General features: G+C 42.1%; 1 protein-coding gene across 3 annotated transcripts in view; it reads left to right on the plus strand.

Annotated features, from left to right (window-relative positions):
* The first annotated feature begins 683 nt into the window (after positions 1-683).
* The window catches only part of AGK (acylglycerol kinase), a 35,823-nt gene continuing 11,430 nt past the window's right edge, over positions 684-25,076 (plus strand). Inside the window, exons 1-10 of one of the 3 annotated variants that reach the window (XM_066183816.1) lie at positions 684-966; positions 8,644-8,683; positions 12,508-12,587; positions 13,878-13,953; positions 15,321-15,413; positions 16,347-16,379; positions 18,330-18,424; positions 20,474-20,543; positions 21,320-21,399; positions 23,447-23,504. In XM_066183816.1, coding sequence (XP_066039913.1) covers positions 752-966; positions 8,644-8,683; positions 12,508-12,587; positions 13,878-13,953; positions 15,321-15,413; positions 16,347-16,379; positions 18,330-18,424; positions 20,474-20,543; positions 21,320-21,399; positions 23,447-23,504 — 840 coding nt within the window. In that variant the 5' untranslated portion in view covers positions 684-751. Of the gene's footprint in view, positions 967-1,024; positions 1,271-2,843; positions 2,894-8,643; positions 8,684-12,507; positions 12,588-13,877; positions 13,954-15,320; positions 15,414-16,346; positions 16,380-18,329; positions 18,425-20,473; positions 20,544-21,319; positions 21,400-23,446; positions 23,505-25,076 lie in introns of those variants that run through there. The other 2 variants (XM_066183817.1, XM_066183818.1) reach the window with 2 other exon arrangements.

Genomic DNA, 25,076 nt, shown 5'->3' on the forward strand with positions numbered 1-25,076 from the left:
TGACAAAAAGCTTTACTGAAATCCAAAAAGATTACATATACTGTCTTCCCTTGATCAACTGCGTGGGTTACCTTGTAAAAAATAGAGAGAATACTAGTTACAACCTAATGCTAGGAGAGGCACCACCACTAGTTTATCCCAAAGCTTTTTCCATGATGAGGTCAGATCTTGCCCCTTGGTTGTTTCCACCTTCCCCTGGCAGGATGTTCGTGCCGTGCATGGCTGCATGGCATCCTCGTGATATCGGTGTTTTCCGTACGTGATTGGAGACATTTCTCCAGGTGCTTAGGGCCATCCCGATGGTTAGGCCTAAACAGCAAACCCCAGCTACCTCCTGGAAAACCTTTCTTCTAAGTGCATATTCTGGAATATTTTTGGTTTGTTGTTCGTTTGTTTGTGATTTTGTTTTACTTGTGAGTTTTGTTTTGATTTTCTTTAGGTTTGTTGTCGTTGTGTTTTGTTTGGTTAGTTTGGGTTTGGTGTTTTTGGCAGGTTTGGGGTTTTCTTGTGGTTTTTAATGTTTGGGGTTTCTTTGTGCGGGAGGGGGCAACACCGTGGACAGTTTTATTGATGTAGAAAAAAGACCTATTCACTTCTGTTCTCCGCTACGCTCCATCTCCTCGTGCTCCCGGCAGCGTCAGCGTCAACAATGCAATCGGCTAGAGCAAGGCGGCGAGCGCCGGGACTCTGGGAAGAGCGAACACTCCTTTCCTTGGGATCCGCGGGCGTTTTCCGTGTGTTATTTGTTTCCATGAAGCGCGGCCGGGAGCGTGCGCGGAACGCCGGGGCCGCGGGAGCCGTTTCCAGCCGGGCCGGGCCGGGCACGGGAGCGGCGGCGCGGCCGGCGGGCGGCCGGCGGGGCGCGATGGCGAAAGTGCTGGGCACCCTCCGGCAGCACTGGAAGAAATCCACCTTCGGGGCCTGCCTGCTGGGCTGGGGCGGGCACTGGCTCTATGGGAAGCACTGGTAATGCCGGCTGGGGCCGGGCCGGGAGGCGGGAGGGAGAGACGGAGGGAGGGGGAGCGCCTAAAACGGGTCTCGGCTCTCGGAGGGCCCCGGCAGCCGGAGGGGACGGGTCTCCCTCCTGCAGCAGCTGTGGGCGGGAGGTTTAAACGGAGGGAATGTCTGGCATGGGCAATGGTGGGCCCTCCTGGAGGGGAGAAGCTTTTCTGTCTTCTGACCTGAAAAAGGATGTCGTGAGCCGTACATGTGACTTCAGCTTGCTTGCTTTAGCCTGTGTTATAAGGACGACTGGAACCAGGCCTGCAGGGTATGCTGAGCGTGGCCCATCCCAACGTGGTGGCCCTGTGCCCGTGGGTTTTCCCACCTCCGTTTTGCTATAGCCGAAGTCCCTGTCCCTTTCTTGGGGCCCGGCACCGGCACCTTGTGCTATCCTGTCCCTCTCTGCTGTTGTCACCCACCCAGCTTGGAAGGAGCCTGCCAGCTGCTCCTCCCATGAGTTGTATTTAGTGGTGTCATTCCCGCTGCTCACCTGCGGAGTGAATGTCCCTTACAGTAACTGAAATCGTCCTTTGTGTTTTTCAAAAAGCTGAGTTTATATTTTGATCCTTGTCCTTCAAGATTATGGTTAATGCATTTGATTGAAAAGCAGGTGTAGCCAAATTATTTTCAAAAACTTGCTTTTGGTTCTGCTGTTTATTGCCACTGTCTTAGTTATTTTTAATTGTTTAGCTAGGTTTTTAACAGTGCTCTTTTCTGCTTACATTGCAATGCTGCCAAAGCCTCGGTGGAAAAGTTAGGAAAATAGATCACTTTATGTTGTTTTTATGCTCTGTTTCTTCACATCTTTTTGCCTAGGGACTTTGGCATTAAATCAGCCTTTGTTTTGCCTGCTACATCTGCTTTAGTTGCTCGCTGCTTACCTGAAGCACTGAGGCTCAGTGTCCCCTTAGTGTCTGTTGTGTCTGGGAGTTCTTGTGCCCATGTGCTGCCGGTTTCAGATGTACATTGATTTCTTGTGTAGTAGGGGTGAAATTGTGTTCGGATCACAGAGAATGTGGAGCATGACATGGGGAATCAGGAGGAAAATATGAAAGGCAAACAACCAAAAAAGGGAATCTTTGGTATCTAAATTTCAGTGTGTGGGGGTTGTTTGCCCCAAGTGTAGGCATGGTGCTTTCACCCAGATGATGTACTGGGGGCAGAAAAATTTTACCTATCCCATTCTCCAAGCTCCCTTTTATGTGTAAAGGAAAACACAGCATTTCCTTAGGAGACACTGGAAATTCAAGGTAGGAAATCCTGTGATGACAGACAGCTCAGTGAGACTTTGATGTAGGCTGTAGCTACTGTTTCAGAGTTTTAAACACTGTTTGGAAACACTGACAGCTGTTTAGCAATTTCTGGGCCATTCTCTTTGGAGAGTTGTTTTATCCAGGTTAGAGAAAAACAAGGAACAGCAAGAGCCTGATGGCAGGAGTGTAAAAAAGAATTCAAAGGTGGTCTCAACAGCCCTTTGTGACACTCTGTGAACGGTGAGGACCTTACCTTGTGCCAGGTGGACAGCAGGGAGTAGGCCAGGATCCCTCTCAGCAGCTTGTGGGGATGGCTTCTGGTATGAGTGTTTCTGCACATTCCCTCTTCCCAGTTTCTTTGTCCATGTCCCAGTTGTGCTGGGGAGCAGAGGTGTGCACAGGTTGCCACAGGCAGCGCTGGGAGGGGTTAATGAAGGATTTGTAAGGGGCTGTGTTACAGGCCCTGGGGCTTGTTATTATCCACGTCAGAGGCTCAATTGCCCTGCATGAACCACACCTGGCTGGACTGATATTTGCCCTTCGAGAACACATTCGAAGTGTAGTGAGGTCTTGTGCTTTGGTTTCTGGCATCACAAGTCCCTGATGAAGGGCCTTGCTTTAGCACAGCGTTGGTTCAGGTTAGCCTCTGACTTCTTGGAAGTAGCTGAGATGTTGGTGGTTTATTTGCAGCCAAAGAAGTTTTTGCTTGCCATCCTGCATCCCTCTTTCTGTCCTTGTGGATTCTCTAAAATACTTCTCTTGCGAGGGGAAGATGATTTGCTTTCTTGACTTCTCAAGGTTCCTTCTTTTGGATGCAGCAGCCATGATGCCTGCATTGAGTGCAGCTGTTGTCAATAACAATGTGTCCTGCAGACAAATGGCAGCTCTTCTGTAGTCAGTCTCTACCAGCTCACAGGGACGCAAGAGCTCTGAAGTAGTTCCTTAAGGCTTTGGAGGATGCTATATGGATAAGAAGAGTGTTACCTTTTCCAGGCTTGTTCCCAGTGCCTCTTTCCTGCCTGGAAACGGATGTGGGAGTCCCCCTTGCACACCCTGAGGACTGTGCTGTGGAGCCTGGTGTGGATGCCCTTGTGCTCCCTAGGGTGTAAAGGGAAGAGGGGCACTGGAGTGCAGTGGATCATGGCTTGGTTGGTCTAAAGGTTGTGGATGGCAATAACTGAAAAGGTTGAGGAGCTGCTTAGTCCTGGTAATTTCTTCCTGCAGCATTTGGTTTCTGGATCAGTGTATTAGCCTTTCAGTTTGGGAGGTGATTGTTCAAATAGTGACTGATTTGAAAGTAAGGAGTTTTGGGTGAGCAGAAAGAATAAAAGGAGGAAACCTTGTGCTTTTTCCCCCTCCCCAATGTGTTACTCAGCCCTTCTAAGCATGTCATAGTACAGAAGGTACCTGTTCAACAGGGGTGTCAGTCAGGAGGTGGCAAAGGTTTTTAATGTGTCAAGTGATAGGAATTATGTCTGATTGAACTACTGTTAACTAGAACCCCATTGCCATTCTTAAAATTCTTCGTGTTGTCATGAAAGAATATGTTTTAAAAATCCATTGTCTTGCATTTAGGATAGCAAATACTCTTGTACTATGTGAGAAGTAGGAGGGTAGCTCAGTGTTGCTACACGTGAAGTTGTCTTTAATTTCTGTGGATTGCATGAATTTATACATTAGGCTCATTTTAATCTATAGCATATCATGCTGCAGGTAGAAGGGACAGTTAATATTCTAGCTCAAATCCTGCAGGGTATGCAGATTGTCAGTGTGTGCTCACACTCAGTAATATACTTCTGCTTAACATACACAGGTGAGGTTGATTACAAAAAGAGATGGTTCTTTACCATATGATTGTTCTAAAATTTTCGCCAAGTTTGGAATCCCCTCTCAACTTTATGTCCTGGGTCACCTTTCCTGACTTGAGCTGCAGCTGTTGTTTGCATGCCCAGGCGGTGCAGTGAGTTACCAGCTCTGTAAAATCAGCAGAAATGGAATCTCCAGCATGATGGACATCACCTGAACTGATTGTCAGATCTGACCCGGCTGTTACAGTGATGTCACTGCATAAGTGATCATTACCATGTCAGGATGGAGACCCTGGATATTCTGCTGAGGTAGTGGACTCATCACGTACTTAGTTTTACTCTGTATATGTTAAAGTATTGACATTCTCAGTAGAAAATGCTGGCAAAGCACCTGAGCCTTTGACTGCCTGCCAGTAATCCTGAGTGGTGCTGTTATCTACAATTTGAATGTTAGTCTCTGTGTGTTTGCCAGCTGATAACTCACTTTGTCACCTTTCTGCATATACTTCCTGAGCAGCTGACTTTATTTCATCAAAACTTTGTCAAAAAAACAGCGTACAAATTCTGAGTCTTAGGTAAAGCTGATGAAACCTAAGATTTGTCTTTCATGCCCTTCCAAGGCCAAGATGGAAGTAAATTCTGATATCCATTAAAGAGGATTCTGTGCTTTTGCTGTATTAGAAGCAGCCAAAAAAGCTCTCTGTTAAGATAAAATCTCTTTCAGGAGTTCTGATATAGCTCCTGAGGACTGATCCTGTGTGCACAGCTTTGGTCAAGTTTCTCCTCACAAAACTCTGTGTTTTGATGCAGATACTGAACTTTAAAGTTTTTAGGCTTCTTCATATTTGAGTATATTTAATAGTCTTAGATTTAATGCTGACAACCCATTTTGGAATGAGATCCTGAGCTGCTTTGTACATTTGTAGTGTGATCACTTTTAGGGGAGTTGCTTTGGCTGGCTCTAAAACAGACCCTTGTTGCAGCTGAGAGCCTCAAACAGCTTCAGTTCAACTTCCTTGTCTTCTGCCTGTTGCATCCATTGCTGCCCTGGGTGACTTTTCATCGTGGGGACTGTCCTTTCCGCCCTGACTCTTGGGCACGGGGCTCAGCCTCATCTTGAGGAGCATCCATACTAAGTTGTGTGGATCTTGTGCTTATGTTTAAGATTGTTAATGCCTGTTCCAGCTGAGGATGATCAGGACAGGAGCAGTGGCCAGCTGTCCTGCACTGGGGATGCTGCAGAGAGATCAGAGCAGCCCTGTCCGGGCGAGTCATGGGGATGTTGTGTTCTCAGAGCGTTCTGTGCTGGCAGCCTGGCACGGCTGGGGCCTGGGGAGCTCTGCACAGCCGCTCTTGTGTCCTTTCTGTGTTGGTTCCATTCTTTGGTGTGAGCCTGCTCTGTTCTCCATAGAGCCTGTGCTGCTGTGGCTGCCGGCCTCGAGGCTTTGCTGGGAATGTTCTGTCTGTGGGTTCAGCCTGGGACAGCCTCTTTCTTCCTTACCCTGCTGCCACTGTTTGTTCCTCTCTGTTTCCCAATTTTTTTACTGCTTAAGCAAGTTGGCCCAGCTGTAAGCTGTGTGATGCTTAATTCTCACAGCAGGAAGACAGCCCTGAGTTGGCCGGCAGATGCACCACAGCCTGTCTGTTTGACTTTAAGGCCGAGTTGTGTAGATAAGCCCTTAGGGGAAACATAAAGTAAAAATTGATTTTTAGTTTGCTGTGGATATGGCGCAAGTCAGAAGAAATCTCTGTGTTCTTTAAGGCAGTGGAGCAATTCCCTCAGCCTCCACCTGCTCATGTTTGAGCATTGCTGAAAAGGCTTTGTTACTACCTAACTGTAGACAATAAAGTACAAAAAAATCAACAAAATCTTAACATTTATTATTGAAGTCTCATCTTCTCTGGGAGGTGGTGAGCAGTCATATTTTGAGAACGAATACATGCTGAGGCAGAAGGCTTTAAGAAGTTACCTTTTAACTGGTTTTCACATTTTGCTAGCTCTATTTATTGATTGATATGACCTGCAAAGGACTTGCAGGCACACTTGGGGTACTTTAGGTGAACCATGTGAGGTGGGTGAATGTAAGAGCTGTGATGCAGGAGGAGGACTGCTGTTCTTACAGATACATCCCCGTGAGTGCACTTGTGCTGTTTTTTCTGGGGTTGGAAGCTGATTAAGTGTTGACATAATATTTTAAGGGAATAAAAAATTTCCTGTTACCTGGCATCGTTAAACCCAACTTGGGGCATCCTTGACAAACTCCGCTGACTTTGAAATGTCCCAGTTGAATTAAGTGGAAATCCTGAGTATGGCTTGGATGCTGTGGGATTCTGGGTGCTGTGCTGCTGGAGAAATGAGACAAATCACCTGGAAATTGCTGGATGGTAAATGATTCTTCTCTCGGAATCTAGACTTTTCCTTTGAGACCAAAATGGTAAGTGTTGAAGTAGGCTTCTTCTGTCTCTTTAAGTGCTTCAGTGCAGGAAAAAAATCAGCATAAATGTTGGCGTCTAAACTGTCAAGCTTAATTTTTATGGGTAAGACTCATTGAGGTGAATCCTTGACAGTTGTTTTGAGGATCTTTGAGGTTGAGAAAGAGTGCACAGTGTCTTCTGCTTGCATTTGGGAAGTGTTGCTGGGCTTCATTTTAAAGGCAGTTAACACTGCAGCGTGAAGCTGGGGGCGCCAGGAAAACAGGCTGGCCGACAGTGTGACAGAGCTTGACTTCTGAGCAAAATAGCATCAGTGTGAAATAAACAGATAACTGGGTTTGGCTGGGATTTGTTCAGAAGGTTAGGACAGCAGTTCTCAAAGACATCAACTGTGTGGCCATCATTTGACAGTGGGAGGTCCCTGATATCCTGTAATATTTCAACTCTATGTATTGAAATCGCAGTTTTTGTTTTCTGTTTGCTTTGGCCGCACATAGTCACTGGGTGTGTGGGGGGGAAATGCATGAGGGCTCGTGCCCTCAGTGTCACAGTGTGGACTCAGCCTGTCACCCTGCCTTGGCTGAGCTGGAGTTAGCTGTGACGCTGCTGTTGAAAAGTTTGGAACGCCGGCCTTTGCAGAGTTATTTTGCCTAGTGCATTTCCATTATATTACTGCAATCAAACCCTAGGCTGTGGCTCCTCTAAATGATATTGCAGGTGCTTAATACAAATTATCTACTCCTTTGGTTTTAAGGAGCAAATATGACAGCATGCCTCTGAGGATTTTTTTTGCAGACATTCGAGTTACTTGTTATCCTGATGAGGTATTATTCACATATTTTCTTTTTCCATGCTTGAATTCTTCCTTTGTCTTTTCATTATTACCAGGAATAAATCTGTGGCTTTTATACCGTAGTTATTTTCTCAGAACCCAATTTTATATCTCACCTGAAGTCACCCTACGTCTCATTTTTATGGCGTTGCAGCATCTCTTGGTGATGCCAAAAAGAGCAGCTTATGTAGTTCCAGTGTCAGATAAATACTGTAAACCAATGGAATCAAACAGATGGCACTTGGGTTTGGCCTTACCTTGCCTTCTCTTCTGCCTTTTCCATGGCAGGGTTTAGCCTGATGAGCCACACTTTGGGGCAGAAGTATGCTGTTCTCCCTGTCACCTGTTTTTGTCTGGTTGGCCTTTAATCCTTCTGGTTGATACAGTGTTCATTTTGGAGTGCTGCCTGTAAGTGGGTTTTTTGTATGTATGTGATATTTTGAGACAAAAATACATGATCTTGCCAGGTATTGGCAAGGACGAGCTGAAGGATGGAGAGTGTTGGTACCTAGAGCACAGGCAAGACTCTGGGCACAGCAGAGCAGTACTTGGCATTTTGTCTGCAAGGAGAAATAGGGCATTTTTGGGGCTGGGGAAGGAATAATAGACTTTCATTCCTCACTCAGTAGCTGTCTCTCTGAGGCTTGCTGTCTGTATACCCTGCTTGCTATGACAAGTCAGGAATGTATTTCTGGAAAGACCATCTGTGACATATCTAACACTGATCATCTCTCTTTTGTTTTTACACTTCATGAGATGAGTGTTTTTCACCTCTCTGAGGTACTACTTTGGGCCATGCTCAGACCTGGGTGTGTGGGAGGTGCTGCATTTGTGTGTGTTTGGCTTGCAAACTGATGGAGAGGGGAGTTCACAGGTGTAATGCACAGAGACTTAAGTCCTCTCTAGAACCCTTCTACACTGCCAGAATGGTAAGTACCTTCAGTGTAAACACCAGGCAGCGAGAGCATTGGAAAAACCCACACCTGGGCTCTGGAGTACAGTTATGTAGCAATTTAACAAATAAATCACAGTTACACAGTGTGCCAGAGCTTATGTAATCTCAGCACACTTGGCATCCTGGTCTTTGCTTTCTGCTTTTCGTTTCTGTAGAAAGAATGTTTGTGTGCACGTGGAAAAAAAAAGGCATGTGTGCATAAATGAGGGTGTTTAATCCTTAAAATGTTTTGGGTTTTTTTCTTTTTCAGTGTTGTCAAACTGTGTGCAAAAGGGGTATGTACCTACGTTTTAAAAATGAGCAAATTGTTTTAAACTTGCACAACGTAATGTCCCCTCTCTTTTCTGTCTTACCTGATAGCGATAACCTGCTGCGAAGAGCTGCATGCCAAGAAGCCCAGGTAATTCCTTTTAAAGTAATAAAACCAGATTAAAATCTCCCTCTTATCTTGGTTGTGCAGGGCTCCTGAGATTTTCCCAGCAGGCCTTTCCTACGTGGCCAGCCTTGTAATGAAACCATCTGTGTTCTTTCCCTTGATGCCCAGGGGTGCACAGGGGGCACTGCCCCTTGCGTGTCCTGGCTGCTGCTGCAGGGGAGTGCAGCGTTATCCTTGGGGTGATCTTAGTCACTGCTGGAGCTACCCGGACCTCCACTGCTGCACGTCCAATTGCTCTGTGCCTGTAAACTTCTGGTAGGAAGATGATTTGTTGATAAGAGTGAAATCCCAGCCCCACCAGGGGGGGTGTAGTCTGGGCAGAATCAGCACAAACGGCTTCCTGTCAGTGCTCAGCTGCAGAGACCTTGCCCTTGTCTGTTTAACCCTGAGTGGCTTGATCAGGGATGCCAGCTGTGATGACTGACTGACCCACGTACTGGGAACTTAATGGGGACAGCCTGGTTGCTGATCAGTGACAAGAAAGCCACTGTTCAGAGGGGGAGAGTTACCCTCTCAGGGAACTGACTGTTAAATTTCATAGTTTGTGGCCTGCATGGGCAAACAGCAGTCAACAAACTCCCATACTCTGATATTCCCACAAAGAAATCTTGTCCTTAATAAGCAGTCTTCTGGAGGTGTAAGTGCTGCTGCCCATGGATGACATCACTTCTGTGGGATTTTAAGAGTTTTTACCTCCCACAAATAAAGTTTATTCTAAACCTGCTTCTTCATGACAGATCTTTGACATTTTGCAGGGTGTAACAGTGCTCCCATCATTGCTACATACTGGGGCCTGAGTAGAATGATGAAAATTATTTTTCTTGGTAGTGTTGTGCACCTGAATTATCCCGATTTCAGCCTGTCTGCTCTTGAAAGATTTTCATAACAACTTGTCTTGTGCAATGGATCTTCATGCCAGAATAGATGTAAGGGAACTCACTGCTCATGAAAAAACAAGGAAAATCTTTCCCTGAAAATACTGCTTTCATAAACAATACTTGTAATCTCAGAGTCTTATGTTTTCAATATTCATTTTTACTGCATAATAACAAATACCACACTTTTATATCATAAAAAATAGCTGTTAAAACCTCAGTATTTGAAGCATGCTGACCCAGTCAAGCCAATTTTTTTAAAAGGAGCTGATGAACTGGTTTATGTGTATTGTCAAAGAGGTGTAAGTGCTAAGGAAAAGACTGGTACCAGCAGATAGTTCAGTTGTGAAAATCCTGAATTTCCAATGTCTTAAATTCAGTTATTAAGTGACAGGTTCTATTCCATTATGGCTTATTCTTACAAATGAAAATACAAAAGCACTATCAGTAGAGCTTCCTGCAATTTTAGTGGTTAAAGCCTGGGAAAATGTCCTGCAGGAGTCTCCTGCATTAGAAAGGAATGAACCAGAAAGCCTAGTAATCAATTCTTGCTGCAATTCCCATTCTCACTGTTGTGTCAGTGCCAAATAGTGCTTGAAAACACACAGCAGTACTGCATTAAGGCATTAAGTGTCTGGTATGTTCTTCAGAATAACAACAATCTAAAATTGTTTGGAAAATGCTATTTGCTTTTATAGTGCTGTATATAAGTATTGGGAAAAAAAATAGAGGGGAGCTCACCAAAGAAAAAGTTTAGTCTGAATGAAGTGTGTGTGAAGGTCTTACCATTTTTACATTGAATTTTTAGGTTTTTCAGCCTGTTACATTATCAAATTGATGAGGAAGCTGCCTTGCTGGGAAAGTCTCCACCACAGCAGTATTTCCTGAAAAGGTTCTGCCATGTGTGTCTGAATTTAAATGCCTGTTTATGATGACAGCCCGGTGTGGCAAATGATTATGAAAAGATTCTCTAAGAAAGAACCCATTAATCATACATTTAACATTTTACACCTCTGTCTCTGGGATAAGTCAGTGTCAGCTGACTTGGACTTCTTGGCAAATCAGTCTTCCTGATTGATCTTGTTGCTGGATTCTGGGCACGTGTTAAAGAGTTGCTGTTTAGCCGACAAACAATTCACTCAGAGGAATTTCAGTTCACTCAAAGGGTAGTTTTCTCTAAAAGAATGTAGTTTCTTTGCTGGTATTCATAAAGCACTATAAAAGCTGGGTATAAAAGGATTTCTCATAGTTGTAAAATAGTGATTGTCATTTTAGAAGTCCAGAAATACAATACCTAGAACTGTGTATTTGGCAAGAAAGTAAAAAAGGCATTGACTTAACTAAATTATACCTTCATATATATATTTCATAACCATTTTTATCTTATGACTGTTAGTTGTCTTTGCTTTTGTTCTACTCTGAAAGATTTCTAGAATATTGCATTATTATTTTTTTTATTTCCTGTCTTACAAATCAGCATTTGCTTTAGAAATGTCCCTGTATGTAACATAAATGTCTAACTATATTACATAAAGAAGCAATTATGTCACTACTAATAAAATCTTTATGAGCCTTGTTGGGTTGTTTAGAGCCTTGTTAGATTGTTTGGGGCATGCAAATACATCATATTGTGCCCCCTAAGCAAATAATGAGTTGTTTCTAACAGCTGTAACGTGCTAGAGGTTCCCTATTCCCCAACTCCCACCCAACAATTGCAATATAATATGTTGGTCTGTTTTCCAGCTGATCTTTGAGTAAAGCTTAAGAGCTATTGATTTGTTTCACTTTCTTTGAAGATCTCTTTACTCTCAACAACTTCTCTCATCCTTTTTCTTTCCTGAAGAAGAAATTCAGATGTTTCAAGCAGCACAGCCAGCTGTACCCTTCTTTAAATTGAGGTTTCCTGAGGAAAGTTTGCAAGTGGAATTAATGATAAGTTTGAACAGCTAATAACCACTAAAATGTACTGTTCTTTGTGTCCACTATCACCACTTTCAATGTAAAAATTCCTGCTGGGGCTTAACTTTCAAGGTAAAGGGGAAAAAAAAAAAAAAGCCAGGGACAGTTGACTGGGCCATGTTCAGCACAGTAGCCTTTGGTTCATACTCTTTCTGAGGCTTCTGGATGGTGTTGCTGAATACCTTGTATTCCTTGGGTTCAAATCCAGTTTGATTTGGTGTGTTCGTGGGGATGCCTTTAAGCGACCTTCTAGAAGCTTACAGACCAGATGTAACATACGTGGAAGTTTTGCATTTCCTTGCCTGTGCTGAACAGCTTTGGAAATAGGTACAAAGTGCAAGAGGCTTTGTGGAGGAACTCTCAAAGAATTTAAAATTGAGACACTTCTTCACGATTGGATTAAAAGTTGAAGAGGAATTGAATGGTTTTTTAAGAGAGAGATTAGTTTAAAAAAGTGTAAGAAACTGCGGACTTCCGTATAGGTCAAGGCAGATTCTCTTGTAATTATCTTTCCTGTCTTCAAAAACTGAAGCGTAGAAAATAGTAAAAAGAGTAGAAGAGATAGAGGAATTAAAGTTCAGAAGTTGGAAAGAATGCAGGAAGAGGGTGGCAGGCAGGTGTATGAGAATTACACAAGGAAAGAAAATCCAGTAACCTTGGAGTCAAGGAGAGCTCCCTGGATCTCTGCCCACTGCAGAAAACCAGAGGTTGACAAAAACGAAATGGTGGTGGAATTATAAAAATGAGCTAAAGAATACTTGGGACAGTGATGTGAGCTGCTGCTAAGAGTGCAGGTCTCTGAATGAGAGACCTGTACAATGGCTGAAGGTGGGAGTCATTTGAATGTCATGAGGCTTGAAAGCCCATTGACATTTGTAGAGATGCATTATTTTGAGCTGTTTTAGCGGTGTGTTTGAAAGATAAACTGAGCCCTGCTCTTTTTCTCTTACTTAGGCTTTTGGCAACCAGCTGATGCCTGCCACTATGCCACTGAAGAAAGCAACAGTCTTCCTCAACCCAGCAGCTTGCAAAGGGTAAAATTCCCTCTTCTCAGCACTCTCCTTTGAACCACTCTATCTGCATTCTTGCTCTGCTATCCACTATAAAAGCCAGCCAGGATTTTGAGCTCATTTTTGCCTCCCTCTGATGCCAAGCTGGTGCTATGTAACTATGCCAAAGTTTATTTCACCAAAAGTATTGGGATGAGAAATAGAATTATTTGCTTGAGGTGGAAAAATTATTTATATATATACATATACATACATACATACATACATATATATATATATATATATAAAAAATTTTTTTTCTTTAATCCTGTGTTTTGGCCTTTGTCGTTCCTTCGTATGTAGAATTCCTTTGTATTCCTTCCAAGCTTTTGCATATGATCTATTTCCATCCTCAAAAACTATAGAAATAAGAGATGACCTTGATTGCTTCAAGACTTAAAGTTGGCAAGAAGTGATCTTACTTCTGTGGGAACCTGCCCTTGAAAGGGATGTGCCCACAAACTGAGAGGCTAATTATGGGCTTGGAGCAAGACTCCTGGAAGAGGTTGGCTGCTATTTTTATGTGCTCATTAGCAGACAAACCGTAATCTTGGATGTGATGTGTGTCTGTTTCTGCTGATCAGCTAAGCTTTGGAATAGCTGCATTTTGTGGAGGGGCAGAGAGTTGTTAGTACCAATATGAGGGGATTATTATAGCTGACATGGAGGTGCTTGGACTCACGCTTTTGTGAGTCTGGAAAATGCATGGTGTTAATCAAGTCTCATGTTTCTACTTGTGAACAATTTATAGTTAGTGATATAATTATTTTATTATGCAATGGCAGGCATAAAAGTATCAGTCCTATAACAAAAAAGATCAGATAGAGTTTTGCTTCTAACCTTATTTAATAATATGTAGTAATAAATAATCGGGATTTTAAAAATATTTCTGAAAACCTGCATGGGCCTTCTTTGTGGTCATAAAGGCTGGTGCTTTGTAAGTCATTCATTTTCTCATAAATTTCTTTCTGGAGATCTTAATTTGTTTTAATGGATTTTTAAAATTATTTTTGGCAAAAGTTAGATAGCATCTTGTGCATTAATAAAACTGCAACAAAACCCTGACATCTGAGATATGAGACTAGAAGTGTAATACATTTGAGCCACATGAAATCTCATCTTTCCTGACTGTCAGGTTGAGTGAATGATTGTGGAGATTGAATGCTCGGTTTTAAGTAGATTTCTTCTTGCTATTCATTTGTTTCTTTCCTTTTTAATTATTTTTTTTTTTTAGCTTCAAGACTCATTAAACAGTTTTTACTCTGTTATTTCTAGCAAAGCTGGGAACCTTTTTGAAAAGAATGCCGCACCAATTTTGCACTTATCTGGTTTGGATGTAACTGTGGTTAAGGTAAGAACTGATAGGTTCTTCTACTATAGAAATATTGATTGCTCTTCTTTCCCCTCCTGAAGAATTGAAATTGAAATCTGGATGCATTTGAAGTTCTCAGTTGTCCTGTAGACATCTTACAGGAAGAAATAAATACTGAGATATTAAGCCGATACCTAATCTTTTTAATTCACAGTTAGTTTTCAAACAGTGTAGTGAGATTTTAATTTTCAGCTAAAGCAGTGCATATGCTTGTTTATCTGTCTAAAGCAGCCCTTCTATAATTCATGTTTGAGAGAAAACTCTCTAAATATTTGAGTGCTGGCTAGTGGTGCGTGCCCATTGCTGTTGAATTTGTCACTTCTGCCTGAACTTGAAGCTTCAGTTGAAAAGTGAGGAATTTTGACATGCAGTTGAACTGTTCAGATTAATTTAAAAAATCACCTTTTGTCTTTACACTGAAATTATTTCTGTGCCTCTCCAAATAATTCAATGTTTCCTCCACGAAAGCAGAAAGCTGAGCTCTAAATGGTGTGAATTAACAAACAGGTTTTCATTTTAAAGAGAAGAACAGGAAAACATTGAAGGAATTCTGATCTGTCTGCAGTTTTTTTGAGGCTGTGATATGTGGATTGCATAATAGTCAGTGTGTCCTAACAGCAAAGTACTCTGATGTGCATCTTTCTGTCTTGTAATCTTTTCCACAAGGTTGAGTATCAAAATGCTATTTTTATTAATCCTTTTCTCTGGTCATTAAAAATGCCTAGTCCCACCCTAAGAGAAAAAATTATTTTGCAAGACTTAAAACTGATGCTCGGTAGCGTCAGACCTGACACGTTGGCAAAACAGGGCTGGACAAGGAAGTGAGGCTGAGATGTTTCTGTAAAAGACTTCAATTTTGTAGAAAACAGTTTTGATGGTTTAAAAAGTCAGTACTCTTTACTGCTAAATCCATTGTCAGTGGCTGTCAGGCAGTGGCCTTTTATGTAGTAGATGCTGTGTTTCAGGAGATGCACTTGAGCACTTTGGCTGTTAAAGAAACTGTGAGCTTTTCTGCAAGTGGTTGGCTTCTGGATTTGTTTCAATGTAATATTACCTGGAAATAAGATGATTGCTGTGGTATTCTAGATCTATTGAGTAGCATTTGCTTTGATACTTCATTTAACCTCTGTGTGTGTATGTGTGTGTGTTTACTTGCACATATTATATTATGCATCAAACTGGCTTTATAAGTTGAAAGAAAATCTCTGAATGTAAATAATACACAGTACTGTGTGCCTATATAAAAATAACTATTAACCAGATAGATAGATGATTCTTTTTTCTACAGAAGAGATACACTACAAATAGTAATTTGAGTCCTCATGTTTGGATCTCTGTTTCTTCAGACTGATTATGAGGGACAAGCGAAAAAGCTTCTGGAATTAATGGAAAACACGGATCTGATCATTATTGCAGGAGGAGATGGCACAGTCCAAGAGGTACTGCATGAGCCTGGTTTGTTGAGAGTCATAGTTGGGCTGAGGCCAAGAAGATTGATTCTGTGCAATGTAGCAGCATCGTAATAACAGTTCCTAGAGATCTGTCCAGCTTAATATCTGTGTTTTCAGTAAATATTATAATATTCCGGGGACAGAACATGCTGCTCATTGGTATTAGTCTTAAAGAGATGATGGGAGTAGGGGCAAAAAGAGTGTGTGACATAACTGTCTTCCAGAACTTTATTCTAGAATGAGCAAACTCTTTGGAGGGACATGGTTCTAACTTTTTCTTTCTGTGTTATGTAGTTGTAATGGTTTGATTTTCAAAGTTCCTTTCCTTCCTTTCTATATATTCCCCAAGAGGAATGCATATTTTGCTAAGTGGGAATCAGATAATTTAGAAATTACGTGGGAATGATAACAAAGCATGGAACGTATTTAATAAATGACTGTTGTCAAGATGATTAATGACAGGAGCAGAACTGGGGGATACTCTCTTTTTCAAGACTGTATTTTATTCAAGCAGTTCCTGGTTGCTAACTACTGATTTCATAAGAGAATGGCTAAATGAATGCCACGACCTTAAGAGAAAGTGATCAGAATATACCTGCAAGTTCGTTCTGGCCTTTTGTTAATTGCACTAACCAGTGCTGGTTTTGCATTATGCAGAGCATCATTCAGTGTTAAAACATTTATTCTGGCATTGGTTGTGGTGCCAGCATGTACTCAGGCACACTCAAAAACCTGCTGTTTCCAACATGTTTGCAGGCTGGACATTCCTCCTTTCTCATGTAAACAACTGTAGCACCTTCCATAAAAGAGTAGCTGTACCTTAAATCTTTTCAAAGAGTACATATGGTGAAGAATTTCGTAGCTTTTTACTGTAACTGAAAAATTAAATTCTTGGAGCTGAGCATTTCCCATGTTTTTCAGGTTGTAACTGGACTTCTCCGTAGAGCAGATGAGGTGAGAAGGTGTCATTTTTAAAATTGTGTTGTTTTCTTGGAGTGTCTTGTGCATCCACTGTGATCTCTTGGCCTCAGCTGCCTCCAGCAAATACATTGCTTACTACTCTGGAGCCAGCTTGCTGTGCAACAATCCAGCTGGGCTGCTGTCCTGCAATGCTGCCTGTTGTTCTTTGTTCCCTTTCTGAGGGAGTGCACTGACTCCCAAGCCATGGCTTTGGGAGTTTTCCAGCATCAGAGCAGGGATTATGGAGAAGCCAAATGCTCAATTTTCAAAGACCCATGGACCAGCTGTGCATGCCACTTTGTTTGGCAGGAGCATTGGGCAAAAGTACACGCTTTTCTTGTATTTGTACAGGCTTGAAACCAAATTCAGTTATGGTCACATTCCTACTGCTTTGGGATTGCTTTGCTGTTTCTTCAAGCAGTGCATACCTACCTGTGCAGACGGCTGTACTAAGATTTTAGTAATTTTAACCTCTCAAGGTGGATCACTCTAAATGAAAATGAGAGATTTTTCTTTTTAAAGTGGGAGGACAGTGTTATTGAAGAAAGGAGGCAATAATGGTTCCCAAAACCTTCTGGCAGGAGCTGGCAAAAACTCAATTAAATGATCCAGACAAGATTTTGATGATACCCTTGGCATCTAGAATTGTATCTGTTTAGGCATTTGCTTTGTCTGAATGTGACAAGAGGAACTCTGCAACCAAGTCAATATTTTTGAAGGAAGGCTAGTTATATCAATTCTGAGACATCATTGTTTTAAATCTAATATTATTATAGTTGAATCCTCAGACTTTTATAATCTTGACAGTAGTGGAGGAAAAGTTTAGAGGCTTTACTGGCTAATTTCTTTTTATTTTTTGGCTTCTTATCTTGATGTGGTTTGGATCATTTTACCAGTAGTGTAGGAAATTCTGCATTCAGCACAATTATGGGTGGAATACTGCATTGTAGTATTGCCTCTGTGTCACTTAATGTCGTTGGCCAAGGAATTCTTGTCCTTCGTGTCACTCTGTCCTAGGAGTAGAGATCTGCACTCGAGCTCCCTCTCTCTGTGCCCTGCTTCCCTTTTCCCTCGGGGTTGTCAGACCACTGTTGCCTTCATAAGACACTGTGCAAGGTATTCCAGAAGCCCTGTTCCTGGCAGCCAGGGGAGCAGAGCTTGACTGCAGGAGCTGCAAACAGCCTCTCATCTGTACACTGTAAAGCAGTGCTGAAGAAGATGAGAGCAGGGTGTTCGGGAGGACTTGCAGGTGACAGGGACGCAGCGGGGAGAGCTGTTGGGTGTGCAGTGAGGCAGGAATTCCCGAGTGGCTGCACACTGGCTGTGTCCCGGTGCTGCTGGCAGCATTGCCCAGGAGGGCTGTGGGGCTCTGGGGTATGGGGTAGTTTATATTGGTTTGCTGACACGCTTCAGGAGGCAAGGTTTAAAATGAGGTACAGGGTAATAACTTGCCCCTTCAACAAGCCCTTCTGCTGAACAGTGGTGCAGAAAAATAACATGGTCAGTGACTTCCAAAAATCAGACCTTCTGCTGCTTCATGATTTGGATGGCAGAGGAATCAATTAATTTCCTTTCCTTGAGTGAGAAAATCTCTTTGCTATGCAAGGTTACTCTGTCAGAAGGGGATTTCTGCAATGGTAAATGGGATTCAAAGCCTGTGATGCCACCATCAGTATTAAGAAAGATGGCAGATTGCTGACAGAATCCATGCATTAGTTGGGATGTGGCTGCCAAAATGCACGTAACAATGCTCTTAATGATGACAGAGAGCTCCTTTGTACCCAGTTGGCAGTGGTGGCTTCACAGATTTGGGTACCGTGTTCTGAGTCATTGTGTGAGGAAGTGCCTGGCTGCTCAGTGCCAAAGGGCTGATGCCAGACACAGCTGTGATCTCCACACAGGAAGCTTCATGCAAATGTTAATTTACTCTCCTTGTGTGTCCAGGCTGCCTTCAGTAAGATTCCTATAGGATTCATACCCCTTGGAAAAACTTGCAGTTTGAGCCACACACTGTATCCTGAGAGCACGAATCAAGTCCAGTAAGTAAGACATGTTTCTGAAACATCGCTGTTTGTTTTCAAGGAGCAGTGCTTCTTGGTAGCTTGATGCTTTTCTTTTTCTTCTGTGTTACATAGAAGTTGGCAGTCTCTGAGCAGAGCCTGGTGATTCTCTGGACTTGCCTGAGTTAATGACTTCCAAAAACTGACTAAAACTTAAAAGAAGGAAATGTATGTATTATTAGAAATAATTTGCTGTGGCTAATTTCCCTGTGATCGTGTGATGCTCAGAGTTTAAAAAGGAAAAGGGATTAAAAGGATCAGCCTCTTCGGAATAGCACAGAGGGTATGAGAAGGATATAGCAAGGATATGACAAAATAAGCCAAAAATAAGTCCTCTTTCTGACCCTTCTCCAGTCTAAGAATTCTAGAAACCCGTCCACATATAGCCTGGTTAGGACCTGCAGAGTAAGGCATATAACAGTTTGGGAAAGGTTGGATCCCATTACTGACTTTTACAGGGCAGGACTGACTTTTCCCTGTGATGAGACTGATGCTGGCAGTAATCCAACAACCCAGTTCTTACCTTCAGCATCCTGGATATGATCCAGTCTGGTGGTATCCGTTGCCTGCAGTTCAGTCTATTGCAGGACTGTTTTGTCCACAAGAGAAAAGGGAGTCAAATAATCTTTCTTTTCCCCACACTTCATTTCTTTTCAGTTTTTCCCTTCTTCTCCTCTCATAATAATAAATATGTTTCTTCTTGATCCTGAAATCTTTTCACTCTCACTCTCCCAGTAACTCATTAACGTTGTTCTTTGTGGAACCCTTGCTGGTATCCATCATACTAAAACTCACCAGCCAACTGGCATAACATCCTGTATTAAACTACCAGAGTTCTTTGAAGCTCAGAAAGGTGGACAAGGCTGTAATCAGCAGCTAAGATTAAAATAATAATTTATGTTTGGGTTCTAAAGAAGCTGTTTGAAATGGATGATCTTCTTGTCCCAAGGTAATGAGCTGTGCAGATGGGACTGCAGCACACTGGTGAAGTTGAAGGTAATTTGGTCAATAGGCTGCTTAACAACCCGCACCAGTAACAGAACCTGAGTTAAGAAGTGCAGAAGTGACATTTTTCGAAGAAATATTTGGGCTTTGGTTCCTTCAGCACTCTCTTACTTTGGAGTGTAGGAACTGTAAAGGTCTTAGATAAAGGCAAGAGCTGGGAGAGAAGATGGGCTGTGGGAAGAACAGCTTCCTTATCTGTCCCAGTATGGTAATCCTGATGAAACCAAGGGCAGTTTCTCTCACTGATTCACATGAATATTGGGCTAGATCTGAAAACTGCATTTTTTCCTTGTCCAGCTGAGACACTGGAAATATATGCAGTGTGGAAACTATAAAGTATTATCCAACTTTGAAAACAGGGAAGGGGTTTCAATCAAGTAAATGCTTCAAGGTTTAGACATAGACTATTTAGTGGACTTAGACATTTTGGTTGCAAAATCTTTACAGCTTGAAATGACAAAGTGCCCTGGCTACCGTCCACAACATAATGGAGACCTAAACAATATGAGCACTGCTGATAGGTAAATTTACATTGATTAAAAACTTCAAAATAAATTAGCACATATTAATCCAGTTCAGTCTCAGACATGTGAGTTGAGACCAGTCAAACTGTCCCATTCTCTCCCAGGCCGTAATACCTGTTACCACTAAAATAAAACCATGATTTGGGTCCTTAGTGTATTAAGTATCTGAAGCAGGATGTAACACAATTGACCTCTGACCTGCCAGGTTAGCTCAAAAAGGAGGAACATCTCAAAAGCTTAGGCTGATAATTTCCTTTTGCTTTTTGTGTATTTTGCTGTTTGTTAGGTTTTGTCATGTGTTGCAACAACCCGTTTTGCTTTCTGATTTCAGTTAAGTGCAGCACGTTTCCCTGGAGTTTTTTACTTTTGCTGAACCCCCCCCCCCCCCACCTGGACTCATAGTGGAATTTGCTAAAAAAAAAAAAGTAATTTTAAAGCTTACTCATTTCCTTTCTTCCTGTTTGTTTTCCTTTGCTTTTTGTTTCTGTTTGTTTTGCAGACATATTACTAATGCTACACTGGCCATTTTGAAAGGAGAGACAGTTCCACTTGATGTCTTGCAGATCAAGGTGAAAGCATCTACTTATTTGGAATCCAACATTCCTTCAACTTCCCTGTTCTCGTGGATTTATGTTCACATGGGCTGGTTTTCCTCTGTGTATTGCTGTTATGAATTTTAGTTTGATTTCAGCAGTTCTGCTGGCAGCCATTTCTCTACCATTTGGCATCAGACAATCTAAACAGAAGAAAACACTAGAATGCCTCAACATTACCTTTCTTTGAAATTCAGAGAGTATTGATGAATACAAAACTTACTACAGTGATATTTCTATAGCAATGGTGAGAGATAGCAGTAGCTGTCTGCTGATTTGATGCATTCATGTATATTGTGAAGTTAATAGCTTTCTTTGACAAACTGAAAAATACAAAATGGAAAAACCTTTGACTATGCCTCATATGGTTTCTGAATATTATTTTTCTGTTCAGTTGTAGAATGGACATTTCTGCAGCGAGAGCATTGTGTCACTGTGCAGAGCTCCTTGCTTTTGGCTAACAGTCAAATCCACAGAATGAAAAGGCCATTGCTGGGTGTGTAGTCAAACTCAGGCTACCTGTTCAAAACTTCACTTCTTATATTCTTTCCTGGAGCAGATGGCGTGTACAATGCTCAAATTCTGCTAGGCTTTACTGCGGTTAGCTCTTTGTCATACCTCTTGTGTTAAATTTCTGTGTAGAAATTTAACAGAAGTTTTTTATGTAGAAATGCTGTTTTTCCAACTTCAGAAAATAAAGTTGGAAATAAGGTAAGAGAAAGCAGTTTTGCAATGTTTATTTTTCTTTACAGGGAGAAAAGGAGCAGCCTGTGTTTGCAGTCTCTGGTTTAAGATGGGGATCTTACAGAGATGCAGGAGTTAAAGTTAGCAAGTAAGAAAATACTATTTTTTGAAGCTGTACCCTTTTTAGCATCTGTTCCCTAAAAAGACACATCCCCCTCTCTCCAGTAAATCTTTTTTTTGAGTGTTGGCATCTGGCAGCAGAGGCACCCACTCTTGGTAGGTCTTGCATTACACACGAGAGTGTAAGATGTATCAGAATTCTTGTAATTTGAAATAAACACTTATTTGGTGCTGGCCTGTTCTTTTAAGTATTTACTTTCTTCTTGCCTTGTGGTATCTACTTCTGGAACTTTATTCAGATTGCAACAGGGGGGAAATCTCTCCCTTGAGAAGAGTCTTAAGTAAAGTAATTGGCCATTGTTTTTCATCATGTGCCAATGAAAAGCTGCGTGCGTACTCTGAAACTCAATTCCAACAAGGGACATCAGATGCCGTAGAAATGCCCTTCAGGTTCCTGCCAGAAATGGCATGGACTGTGCTATCTGATGGCTGTTCTCTGACTGCTAAACTTGTAATTATTGGGCTTTTTCCAAATGGACATTTAACATGTCATTGTCTGTGTATCAAATGACAGGCATTATCTGCTGAAGGAGCAGCAGAGCCAAAGCAGCTCACTCCCCAAACTCTTGTGGAGGAAATGCAGCTGTAAGGAAATACCATGTGCCTGGTGAATGAGCTGTCTTTGTCAGGAAGGAAGAGGTAGCAGACCTCTGGAGTCTGTCTGGCAAATGTTTGAGAGGTGATGTGGGATGGGGGAGATGCAGTAAATGGTCAGGTTGTTTGTCCCTGGGAAGCCAGGGACATGCTTAGTAGGCTCTGTAGGTGCTGACTTGGCTGTGCCGCAGGCTCTCCTTCTAATTGCAGCCCCCAGTTCAAGAAAGTGCACTTCTCTCTGCTCTGCACTCCTGCTGGGCTTCCTGCCCATGGCCTGGTTTTCTCCTGGTGTCAGCCTTCCTATCTTTTCTTGTAGCACTTCCCTATTGTAAGAGTCCTTTGGACTCAATGCTGGAGGCATGACAGCACCTTTGGTACATGAGGCACACAAACATCCTCAAGCCTTGCTTCCTTCCATAAATGTTTTTGAATGCCGAGAAACGTGTCCAGCTTGGAAAGCACTTCAGCAGCAAATGAACAGGTGCTCAGAGTCTGCTTGGAACAAAATCCTCATGTGCTTGTCCTGTTCTTGTACTTTCCCACTTCATCCACTTCTGCTCCCTGTGAGAGATGAGTTATTGGACTAAAAGCATTTGGTGTGTTCCAGTGCAGCTGATCTTAAACTGAAAAGAACTCAAAGGGAGTTAAGCCATAAAACAGAGTTCCAGAAGTGTCTTTGGCTATACCTCTGCTAAGGACTGTGCTGCTGGAGACCTGGTGCTGTTTTCTGTTACTGTTTTACAGATAATTTCATGACTTGAGGGGAGGGGTCGCACAGTTGCATGCCTTAATGGTTAATGAGATCCTTAGATCTGCAGTACTCTTGACCTGGTGGTGTTTAATGTGCTTTGTTGACCCTCTTTGATGAAAGACTGTGATCAAAATGTGTGCCAAGCCTAAATACAGTCACATCTTTAGATTCTATACAGTGCTGTGTGGCTGGCAGGATTTTTATTTTGTAAATCCTGATTTTGATGTGAGAATCCTTTGGGACTAATGAATGTTTGCTGCTTCTTTTGTCACTGAAGCTTTTGTTTTTTTGTTTGTTTCTTCCAACCTTTGGAAATATGCTGTACTGCATATTGTGAAGATGCACACCACCAGCTGTTAGACCACAGCCTTTAAATCATCCCCAGTTGTCTCACATAACAAAGTAAAATTCTGATAGTGAGATGTCCTGCTGCCCGTAGTGAAGGTTATACACTGCATTTTGGTGATGCGTAACTCAGGATAGGGATGTCACTGCTAGGCTGCTGGTGATGTGTAGGAACTATCTTGGAGTATCAAAAAGCTAAAGGCTGTCAGGGAGCACTAACTCAGTAGCAAACAAGTCTCTGTGCTCTGACTTCATGCAGGGTTTCTCCCTTTCCCAGTATTGACCCCTGGATATATTAGAAGTTCTTTTTCTGTTCTTTTTTCAGGTACTGGTACCTTGGGCCTCTGAAAACCAAAGCAGCTCATTTTTTCAGTACTTTTAAGGTAAACATTAATTGTGAGGAAAGTGTTTTTGGTTGGGAAATGAACAGACTGACTTGGCTTCGTATCATCCATCTGCAAGCTTTTCTGAAGGATTCTGGTGATAATATAGAATAGGACTAAAACTCAACTTGTTGAAAAGCCTACCAATTGATAGACTTACATCTGAAGAGAGGAAGGGGAAGAGAAATACTTTAAAAAAATTAACTTTTTTTCGCTGCAAGATCACCGGGGGAAGCCAATAACCCGCTGTGAAACTGGTGAGCAGCAGTGATGAAGTACTGAGCACCTAAGTGCTCAGCCACCTTTTCTCAACAGTCTGTAATAACATTTCTCTCTGATTTATTCATCTGGCAGAAGGGTCTATAATTAGACTGCTCTTGCACATTGATTATCAGGCTTCCTTGTGTAGTAAAATGAACATGAAGATGAATAGCTTTTATCTAGCCTTAAACTTTTCTGTTGCTTAAAATTGATCCTGGAAAGATTAAAATTTGACCGGCATGAAAGGTAAGGCATTTTCATTCACGTGGTTTTCCTGTCCTCTGAGCATATAAGGAACCTCATGAAAGGCAGTGAAAATACCCAGGAGCTGGTACAGTAGATCAAATAGTGCAGTCTAGCCATGCTGTCTGTGACAGTGCCGATGCTTCCTTTATAGGAAACTCTTGTCAAGGGGGACTTAATAGTAATGTATCCAGGAAAGTTGGGGTGGGTCGTCCCCTCCCCCCCATCCCCAGAAAATTTGAGGTTATGCATCTGTGTGCCAGTATTTTAGGTAGAAACCTATTTTTCATTTCTTTCCACCTCCTTTCTCACTTCCCTTGAGTCCTTAGGCTCAGCTGGGGGTGGTGGTTGTGGATTTCTCTGGTGAGCTGTTAATTGTACATTAAAAAGATCTGTCTAACCTGCTGAAGGTTAAAGAGAAGTGCCCACTTCTTCAGCCATTTAGATAGAAAACTTTCTACCTGATCTCACCTAATTGTGGTATTCATTGCTTTATGTGTCTCTTATGTTATCGTTTTGTTAATTTCTACAAGAACTGCCTCCAGCCTGTTGAGTTTAATCTCTTCCTGGCTTGTGTTTGCTGCTCCACACTTCATATTTTCTGGTTTTGCTGTGGGTGTGTTTTGAAACAGGATGACCTGTAAGTAAAAAAATGTAACGGGAAACACCACGTCTCATATTGGTAGGGGCATTGTTATGAGTGTTATCAACTCTTCTAAAATACACAGGGTTAAATTACCACAGCATTGCTGCTTTTCCATTTAATCATTAATATTTATTGTTTGTGTACTGCCCTGCTGATACAACCTCTGTTTGTCCTGCTTATTCTGTAAGTATGAGAGTGGAGTCTTCCCTTACTCTCAGAGGTGTGGAGTGAATTAGTTTAACAACCTATGCTATATGATCCAAAACTACTTCTGAAGTTTTGTACATAGAAAAATAATTGTACTGAGTTCATGTGGGCTCTTGGTTGTGTTGTTTTAGTATACAGATTTGAAAACCAATTAAATGATTGACGCTGTTGTACACCACAACAACACAAAGACCCCGACTTCAGAAGGCTGAAAA

This window comes from Chamaea fasciata, unplaced genomic scaffold (assembly GCF_029207755.1).
Source record: "Chamaea fasciata isolate MVZ Bird 193981 ecotype frontalis unplaced genomic scaffold, bChaFas1.0.hap1 SCAF_5, whole genome shotgun sequence".
In the NCBI taxonomy this organism is placed as follows: domain Eukaryota; kingdom Metazoa; phylum Chordata; class Aves; order Passeriformes; family Sylviidae; genus Chamaea; species Chamaea fasciata.